This window comes from Enoplosus armatus, chromosome 16 (assembly GCF_043641665.1).
Source record: "Enoplosus armatus isolate fEnoArm2 chromosome 16, fEnoArm2.hap1, whole genome shotgun sequence".
Lineage (NCBI taxonomy): Eukaryota > Metazoa > Chordata > Actinopteri > Centrarchiformes > Enoplosidae > Enoplosus > Enoplosus armatus.
The window spans coordinates 4,331,792-4,341,291 of NC_092195.1; the positions used below are offsets into that span (position 1 = coordinate 4,331,792).

Here is a 9,500-nt window from a genome sequence, read left to right on the forward strand (position 1 = left end):
TTCTTGATGAGGGAGCTGATGTTCAGCTCCCACCGGAGGTCCTGGCTGATGATGGAGCCCAGGAAACGGAAGGACTCCACAGTGTCCACTGGAGAGTCACACAGGGTGATGGGGGCGGGTGGGGCTGCGCTCTTCCTGAAGTCTACAACCATCTCCACTGTCTTTGAAGCGTTAAGCTCCAGGTTGTTGCTGTTGCACCAGGTCACCAGGTGGTCAATCTCCCACCTGTAGGCAGACTCATCCTGTCCAGAGATGAGTCCGATGAGGGTGGTGTCGTCCGCGAACTTCAGGAGCTTGACGGACTGGTGACTGGAGGTGCAGCTGTACATTTTGCGCATGGAGCACCAGACTGTTCCAAAATAACCATGTGCACATCTACACAGTTTCTACTGCAAATCATCAGGCGTGTTGGAGACGGACACATGAAAAATTGTGGATCACTTAAATCTTCTCTCTCCACTAATAACTCCCCCAGGACCGCCAGCCTTCACCTGGTGTCTCCATACAAAACAATAGTTCTTTTAGTGTCACCTGACCTGGATAGGTGTGGCGCTGATGAGCAGCAGGATATGACAAAGGGATTGTTCAAACTCAAACTTTTGTTTACAATACGCCACACCTAAACTACATAATTCTGTGCAGTCTGTTTGAGACAATGGGAACCTTGACTAGAAATAAAAAGGAATAATGAACCTTTTTATTTATTTTGGTTGGGGCCGAGAGAACAATGGTTGCCAGTGGTAATTGGTTATATATACATAGGTATATACAGTGCTTAACAAATGTATTAGACCACCACCCAGTGTAAGGTGTTTGCCACCGCTGCCCTAAATTAACAGTATTGCTGATTACCAAAATATTTTATGTTTCTGTAATGGTTAATCCACCAGTATGTGCAAGCTCTTTAATCAAAATGATATCTTTAATGCTAAAATATAATTATTGTTGTTATCCATGAATTCTCAAATTTACTGTTTTACAAAAAAGCAGAAGAAAATAGTAAAGCACGTTATTATTTTTTGATTGAGATGCCAAATTACAGTTATTTACTTGCATTCCTCAACAGAAACATTTGTTTTGTGGTTGCAAAGAATGCAAGCTGTTATCAGGGCCAAAATATTAAGATTTTTGGTTAATATATGTGAATAAGGACTATATTTTCCTAATAAATAACAATACAAGTTTTTGACAGATTTCTAAAATATTTTCTATGTATGTTTTTAATATGTTTTCTCATTTTTATGACAGGTGGTCCAATAAATTTGTTAAGCACTGTATGTCATAGTGATATATGTCATGTTTTCTTTTGATACCTGAAACAAGTATTAATAATTAGTCTGTGCACCCCCAAGTAGAGTGGTACGTCATACTGAGTAGTTATTATGTAATCCTTTGTTAACGGCTCCCACCAAGTACCACTCGTATTGTCCAGTTTGAATTATAATCTCACACTAGTACTTGTAGTTAGTAACCTGCACCACAACGCAAATGAAACTGCAAACATCCCTGCTACATTACATATGGATGTTCAGTTTTTTGTTATTATTTTAGTTGTGCATTGATTCAGTCATTTGGTAGTTTTTGAGAGTGTACACTGTATATGAAAAGGTGTCTCTGATACAATATTTATTCCAGCCCACAACTTCATTTCTAAAACCACCAGTCTCATCTGACACACTGTAAATCACAACATTACACAATCATATAAATACATCACCATAATCACTGTCAACGCTGTACAACGGTTTCTGCTTCATGTATTGTTCTACAAATGATCATAGTTCATTTATGAAAAATGAATACATGAAGCTAATATAAATGCCATATTTCCACCATGTTCTCTACACAATTGTTTGAGCGTTTGACTGAATTGAGATTTTTGTATGTTAATAAATAGAATGTGGGAAAGAAGCTGAAACTGTTTACTGTTGTGTGCAGTGGAGTCATGGTCCACCCCTGCAGGTTTAACATCAACACATCGGTGGAGTGGTGATGTCTTATCTTCCAGTTTTTACAGTAATAAGTATAAGAGCACCCTCTGTGTTTTAACACATGCATGTATAACAGCGTGATTGGCCTAATTTTAAACTATTTCATCCATTAGACAGAAAGTCAAAGATGTGGGATTCTTATGGGTTTCTTGGTGTGAATGGGTGTCATCTCCACTGGCTTGTCATTCAGTCAGGTTAATGGCTGATCTATTGAGATGAAGACAAAAAAACAAAATAAGGTTGGCCAATATGTGGGAACTGTGCTCAACAGTGCAGACACATCTGTGCAGACAGGTAACCAGTGAAGAGCAGTGAAGAGCAGCAAAGATCAGCGTGATGTGGTTGCTTCTGTTAGTGCGAGTTGAAAGCCTGGCAGCAGCGTTTTGGATCAGCTGCAGTCTTTGGATGTTTCCTCTGCTGATGCTAGAATAAAGTATGTTGCAGTAGTCAAGTCTGGAGGAGATATAAGCATGGAGGACCTCTTCTAGATCTGCAGAGGAAAGGAATGACCTCATCTTAGTCAAATGTCTCAGTTGGACGAAGCAGGACTGCACCACCCAAGCATCAAAAGGCAACTCTGAGTCAAAAAGTACACCTAGGTTTAACATTATTAGATAAGGCACCCAGACTAGACCAGAGATTGTTGATTTTGCTGGTGCTGAAGGGACCAGGGGTCATTATAATCATTTCTCACTTGGAGTAATTCAACTGCAGGACATTGCAGTCATTGGTGGCACCAGGCTTTGTGGTGAAATACAGTTGCATATCATCTGCGTAGCAGTGATTAAATGTAAGTCATGTAAGGTAATGCGATGAATTTCTGAAGCTGTCTTATAAATATCTGTGACACAAATTCAGAGTTATTATTTGAAACATTTACCACATGTGAAGCAAGGTTAAGCCAATGTCATTGACCTTGCGCATTTAATTACAGGTACATTCAATGTGCTTAACACATACAGAAGAATACAGCAAACAGAACACAGGAAAGTGCACCAAAAACTGAAGGGAAGGCAAAAGCAAAAGAGTTTAATAAGGATGGATAGAGCTTTGACAAATGTGTCTTGTCAGGGAGAAATCTTAATCAAAGTATCGAGTGGATGTTGATATAGCCTGATACATGATCAGTGAAAACATTAGCTCACATTTTGAAAATTGCCACAGATACTATATCACACCAGATAAATACATTTAATGAGGTACAGCATACTTTACCATTACCTCAACTTTTTTCATTCCATGTAAGAAAAAAAAAGAAGCTATATTTAACAATACAAATACAAATATCCCAAACGAAAAATATTTCATATTTTCAACAGAATATTATTGTGTATCAAAATGACACAGGCACTTGTACACTCTACAGTTGGCTGTTTATACAGTATATACATAATTATACATACCTTTGATATCATTTTATAGTGCGTCTAACCAGTCTGTAACACATGGAAATAATCCACCATTCCTTCAAGAGTGGCATCTGCCAGGTAGGGTCTTACGAGAGATTTACATACATACATACACAGTATTATACAAAAACACGCAGACCAGACGTGTCAGTCCATAGGGTTGGCTAACCCTGTAGCTGTGCACAACCTGGAGCTGAAATATACTTCACTATCACCGGCTACTAACCTTCTAACGGACATTTATTGTCCCCAATTGAGACATTTTGGTCACAGTGAAAAGAAGTTCTAAAGTAAAATATAAGGCCAATCTGTTACCAGGCAAAATGTAAAAATGTCATCACATTAAAAATGATTTCTAGAAACATCTGTGCATTGTAACAATCTGCCATATTCAAATCAAACAGCAAGCAAAACATATTGTTTGCCAGTCAGATGTTATTCTTATTGTCTTGTCTGTGTGTGTGTGTGTGCATCCTTCACATTCAGTTCTTCTTTCATACAGTCCTGTGTAACTTGGCCGCTTATGTTTGTTTATGCACTGCAATCTCACCGATACTGTCTGGGTAGCTTAAAACCCCCCGAGTCACTCACATTCATTATATAGGTTTTCGTTTTAGTCCTGTACCTTTCCTCTCATGGAGGATTCTCCACTCACAGTTTTAGCACTACGATGGATTAATGTGCACTGGAAGGGAGTCAGTTCTCTTAGTCTTTGGTTTTGGTTTGGAAATGATCTGCTGTCAAGGCTGGACTAGTTTACAAGCGGAGAGACAGATCTCCAACCTGTGTAAAACTTGAGTTTTTGATGCTTGGCTAGCTCCTGCATAATTCCATACTCATGAGAGCCAGGATGTTGTCCAGTTTTGAAGTTTTTGTCTCTGAGTTTTTCCCAGTAATGACTCCAGTTTCCATCTTTGTCTGCTCCGTAACCGAACACATGGACCTAGGGAAAACCAAAATAAACACATATTAACTAACTTAATTACATAATGTATGAAAGATTGCCAAGTGCAATGTTCAAGACGTTAGAGAATGGCGTCACCTGTCAGAGGGCTCATTATGACGGCGCAGTTTGATACCCACTGCAGGGCCTAATGATATGTCAAAACACCATTTAACGTGAATACTGCTTCCATAGGAACGTTCACCTAACGTTTGGCACATTTCACCCTGTGCATTGATAACAATGAGTAGCATCTGGTATGAACAGTTCTCTGAAGGAAGAAGAAATTGTACAAACTGCTAACTTGACTTAAGCTGCTCTTAAATTGGCAGGAGAAAGTACAACTTGGTTACACATCTAAAGGGAGTGAAGTGGCCTCATTCAGTTGAGACAACAGCAGCATCTTTTGTTGGTTCAAGTACCTAAAATGTTGACCTTTCCCTGTCAAGAGGTCTCCTCCAATGTACATATGGCATGTGAGTAAAGATTGACTTGAAACAATCCAAACCTATCCTTAAACCAAGTGCCTTTTGTGTCTCAAATAGTTTTTTTTTGGAAGGCTATTGTCGTTTTCTTTGGAGGACTTATTTTAGAAACTGAGAACGTAGTTCAAGCTGCTCAAAATCTTGCTGAATGACACACTACTGGGTTTCTCCATCAGTCAACAGGTATTTGCATCCACTTGTCAATAATTAGTGCATTGCAGCAACACTGGTGGCATTCATAAGGAAAACTCAAAGCAATTCAAGAGTTAACTTACCTCGTCACAAATATGCAGGGCAAGAACCAAAGTCATGAAGCCAGTGGATGGATACCTGCCTTTCTTTTGCAGCCACATGTCATGAGTATACCTCATGAAAGCTGGATTGACCACCATGACCTGTTTGTGAATTGTGAATTGGCCTTTAAAGTTATTATAAACCAATAAAGGTTGTTGTTGAATGCTCTCAAAATAATACTCACCAAATCCTTGTTAGCTTTGACTTTTGATCTTACTGGTGCATATGACCTGTTGGAAATACCATGAAATGTCAAACTCGACGTCAAACAAACAACTTAGTATGTTTTTGCCAGTAAAATGAGGAGCTGCCTCTTGACAATTTTCGGGCACCTCCTCCCCTGCGCTTGCCCTCACATGTGCTGGTCCCTACAGGCTCAAACCGGCAGGGAATCCTTCCCTCAACACACCCTAGATGGTAAATTATTAGAAGCTTCTTGAGGCTATTTCTCACATCTCAGTAGAGCTGCACAGTGCGTTTTGGCTACACCCAACGTGGTATGTTGCAGCTTAATGTTGCTGGGATGTGTTTCTTCTCTTCTACAGAATCTGCCTTGAGCATGGGGAAAGGTCACATTTCAACAAAGCCAACAACATTAACTGTTTGACTGAGTCTCTAGCACGACAGTCAGTAAAAAAAAATAATCTGATGATCCATTTTCTAAATCTGATCGGAATTGTTTCTTAACACAAGATACATACTGTGCATTCTGCTTTTCTAGCCAAAAGAAAGACACGACAGTAATGTTACATAACAATAAAAATGTATTGGATTGTTTCTCAATGTAATGCTTTTACAATATATTTTATCTGTGTTTATTCATATAATTATTTATTATATGATGTCCTATTTATTCATTGAACCATTTAGATCTGAGTACCAGGGACAAATGATCACATGCATAGTCCATATAAATGTGACTCACGTTCCATAAAATCCTGTAGTGAAGGCCTTGGTGAGCCAATCGAGATCGAGTATCTTGAATGGAACCAGTACAAGATGAGTGGTATTATCTAAGTCCATGGCGCTCTCTGGATACATGACTCGATGAGTTGTTCTGGTCCCAACATCTGCTTCATAGCCTTTGACATGACCAAGGTTAATTCTAAATAGTGCAGAGGGATATATTTCATATGTCACCGTCCTTGGCAGAAATACGTCAGGGGACTGCTGGAATTTTGACTTCTAGTTTCTGACATTCAGGAAAAAATGTTCACGTGTGTCTCAAATCGTTCTTTTACTAGCTTAAAACTTGCTTTCCTTAGCTGGAGGATTTACCTTATGATGACGTCGTGGACATCTATCAGACGTCCATAACGTGATCCCTTCAAATTACCAGAATTGCCCACCACAGCACAACTCCTGCAGCGGTCGGGGCTGGGTCCCAGAAGATCTGGATCGGGTGGGAATATCTGAAACAGCTTGTCCACTGTTGTTTTATAGGAACTAAAGCTGCCCTTTTCAAACTGTAAGCGCTGACACACAAACCAAGCAAAGATTGCTGTTAGACCAGTTATGAGTTGTATTCTGTACGATGTACATTATGCAAAGTTGGCACCACAGTGATGATGATGAAGGTTAATGTTTAATTGTATGTCACGTCCTGATTCTGAGGCTGATCAAGCAAAGTTACAACTTACCTTCCACCAGTTGAAAGTATCCTCTGAGAGGTGGTATTTTGCTGACAAAAATGGTTCAACAGATTTGTTGAAACGCTGCATAAACCACGGATCATGCTCTGTTAAACATTTCTCACAAGAGCAGGGGCTTGTGACCTGGAGATGGTAGTTTTGTGACACATATCCAGTCAACACCAAACAAATGGCAGAGAAACAAAGCAGGAAAAGGAGCACCCTCACTTTTGTACTCATCTTGGCTGCGTGATGCTCCAGATTTGGGAAATGGTTCCAATCTGTAGACAAAATGTGTGGTGAAATACACAAGAGAGTGTACATTCACGAGTCAGGAAACAACATATACACTGTATTTTTCAAAATATTGTTTATTTAAAGCTATAATCAAATAAGGCCGTTTGGTCATCATATCACAGTATTTCCTACATGAGGCCTGGTTGAGGATTGAGCATTTATATAAAAAAAAACAAAAAAACAACCAACCTAATTATGATTATTTATTTAACCAGGATATGTCCCATTGAGATTAAAAACGTCTTTTTTTCAAGGGGGTCCGGAGGCCTGTACTACGAGGCAAGTTCAACATACCTAATATATACATATATATATATATATATACATACCAACTAATATTAGACAAATACGAAGACGTCAAACGCATTATCCAGGCTAAAAGCATCCCAGCTGCAGCTGCCAAATGCAGGAAGGACAGCTGGCAGAAAATCACCACAGTGTGAATGTATAAGGCTTATAATATCACTACCCCCATCATTAGGGCATGAGCAGGTCTGACTATAATTACATTTGTGTATTCCATCAAATGAATGTGTTGCTTAGATGTATTCCTATCAATTTTAGCCCTATTCTTTCGGCTGCAGGCTGTAAAAACACAATTCAAAGCGGTGAGCGTAGGCTTAGTTTCATGTCAAGGCTTCAGTGCTTCAATCAGTCTCTGTTGTAGGACGACACAGACAAGTCACTCCCTCCGACCAGAACCTATATATCTCATAAAAACCCATCAGGGAAGGCCAAGGGGCTCTGCTGGTCTCTAAACACCCCTCTCACGATCCACGGGATCTTCGACCAATGGTGACTGTTCAGTAGGCGACGCTTGCATACGCGTTCATACTGCTCCGGAGCAGGTTAGGTTTAACCCAGGTTTAAACCTTCGGCTACCTCGCTAATGCATTCGTAGTTATCACTGATAATAATAATAATAACAACAGGCGTAATAATATGTCCTATTATTATTCTCACTTGATTTCTGTAATGATATTCCTTTCACTTATTAGGCCAAAATATAGGCTAATCTATGGAAAGTATGCTGTCAGCTGAATGAATAAAAAGTTCAAATGTGTTCATTTTCGTCTTACCTGATCAGGGAATAATCCGCCTCTAGCTCTGTTGAGGCCTGAGCACATCTCAACTATGTTTTGTCAACGTCTGTAAACGACTCAACAGCTTGCCTTAAATTCCCAGGAAGAAGAAGTCATCGGAGTGTGATTGGCACCTCTCTGGTGACAGTGGTGCAGAGGGTGTGGTTTGCGCAAAAGGTGTCCAAGATCCACGCAGGGATGACTGATGAGTCCTGGACATGAAGTACAGTCCCTTTTTTTTTTCTTTTCTTGATGAACGCAATTCTTAAAGTGAGCATTTGTATGACCTTGAGTGCGGCATTAAAACACGTGATTTATGACAATTTGAAAGAAGCCCAGCCCAAATCGGTCTGACAGCTGCTGTTTCCTGCCAGGGAACGGAGATGTCTCTTTGAGTAAATGGACCCAGCGCTGTTTAAAAGGTGTCAAGTCAATTAGTCTTTGTTTAGTTTTCTACGTGGCCGTTCAGGTCTCAGTCTAAGCGACGGCTCCGGGTCCTCCTCCTCCGCCCCATCCCGCTGCAGACTGTGGCAAAAGACAGCAAAAAGATCAGCATGTATTTCATAACTCCAGCAGGTGTGCCACACGAATACATACAGTCTGCTGGGAGGTCAAACACAGACTCACGCTCCCCATCGGATCTTGGCGAAAACGAATGCGTCCTCGTCGCTGTGCGCGCAGTCCTCCGATGACTCAGGAACTTTACTTTTGCCTTAGGCCTTGTTACAGGTTTGAGACCCCCTCCGATCATTTTTACGCTCGAGTTATGGAGTGTGGGGAATGAAACAAGGACAGGCGTGGGCTTATGTGACGAGGTGAAGCGCTCCACCTGGGAGCCTTTGAGCTGCGGCGTTGAAAAGAACAGAAAAGAACAGAAAAGACAAAGAATGGCTCTCATCAAGCGGACTGAGGCGGCATGGAGAGCTTGGGGAGGCTGCACAGTCGGCGGCTGTGCGTCTCACGGCAACACCAAGCGCGCCGTGACGCACAGGCAGGTGCAGCCGATTGGTCAAAGACGCAGCAGGAAATAGGTTCGAGTTTCGATGCGTGACTTTTGCCCACTTTAATGAAAGAAACGTGTCCTGTAAAGGAGTCAACGTTTAAGTAGTAGTATTAGTAGTATAAGTAGTTATTTTGTTCTATTACGCACTGGGAGTGTTCCCCGTGCGCCCTGCCAACACCTTTGCCTGCCCCGGAGATACGTGCTTTTCACTGGACTGCAATTCAAGCACACGACAACATGACGACATCATGAATCGCATGAATGCCAGCTCCCTGCACTGCTTCCTGAGAAGTGAACACATTTGTTAAAGGGTCTGGCACACGCTGGCATCAGCAGCAGCAGCAGCATGGAGTCAAACGCACATG

General features: G+C 41.0%; 1 protein-coding gene across 2 annotated transcripts; it reads right to left on the bottom strand.

Annotated features, from left to right (window-relative positions):
- Positions 1-1,611: 1,611 nt before the first annotated feature.
- Positions 1,612-8,228, bottom strand: LOC139298941 (CMP-N-acetylneuraminate-beta-galactosamide-alpha-2,3-sialyltransferase 1-like). Of its 2 annotated transcripts, XR_011598761.1 has the most exons (8): positions 8,130-8,228; positions 6,763-7,034; positions 6,401-6,597; positions 6,048-6,227; positions 5,307-5,352; positions 5,104-5,223; positions 3,395-4,343; positions 1,612-2,481 (listed from the first exon to the last, which is right to left on the bottom strand). XR_011598761.1 is itself a non-coding variant. In XM_070921768.1 (7 exons), the coding sequence occupies exons 2-7, from the start codon at positions 6,991-6,993 to the stop codon at positions 4,152-4,154; spliced, it is 966 nt and encodes a 321-aa protein (XP_070777869.1). In that variant the 5' UTR covers positions 6,994-7,034; positions 8,130-8,228; the 3' UTR covers positions 2,883-4,151. The 2 variants fall into 2 exon arrangements, 1 of the variants encoding a protein (XP_070777869.1); XM_070921768.1 differs by lacking the exon at positions 1,612-2,481 and having other exon boundaries at positions 2,883-4,343.
- Positions 8,229-9,500: the final 1,272 nt, after the last annotated feature.

Bases quoted from the DNA above. Each gene is read 5' to 3' on its own strand.
- LOC139298941 (XM_070921768.1), bottom strand. From the start codon at position 6,993: ATGAGTACAAAAGTGAGGGTGCTCCTTTTCCTGCTTTGTTTCTCTGCC. The intron at 6,598-6,762 runs GTAAGTTGTAAC...TTTGTGTGTCAG, and splicing joins ATACTTTCAACTGGTGGAAG to CGCTTACAGTTTGAAAAGGG. The intron at 5,224-5,306 runs GTGAGTATTATT...ATTCACAAACAG, and splicing joins TCAAAGCTAACAAGGATTTG to GTCATGGTGGTCAATCCAGC.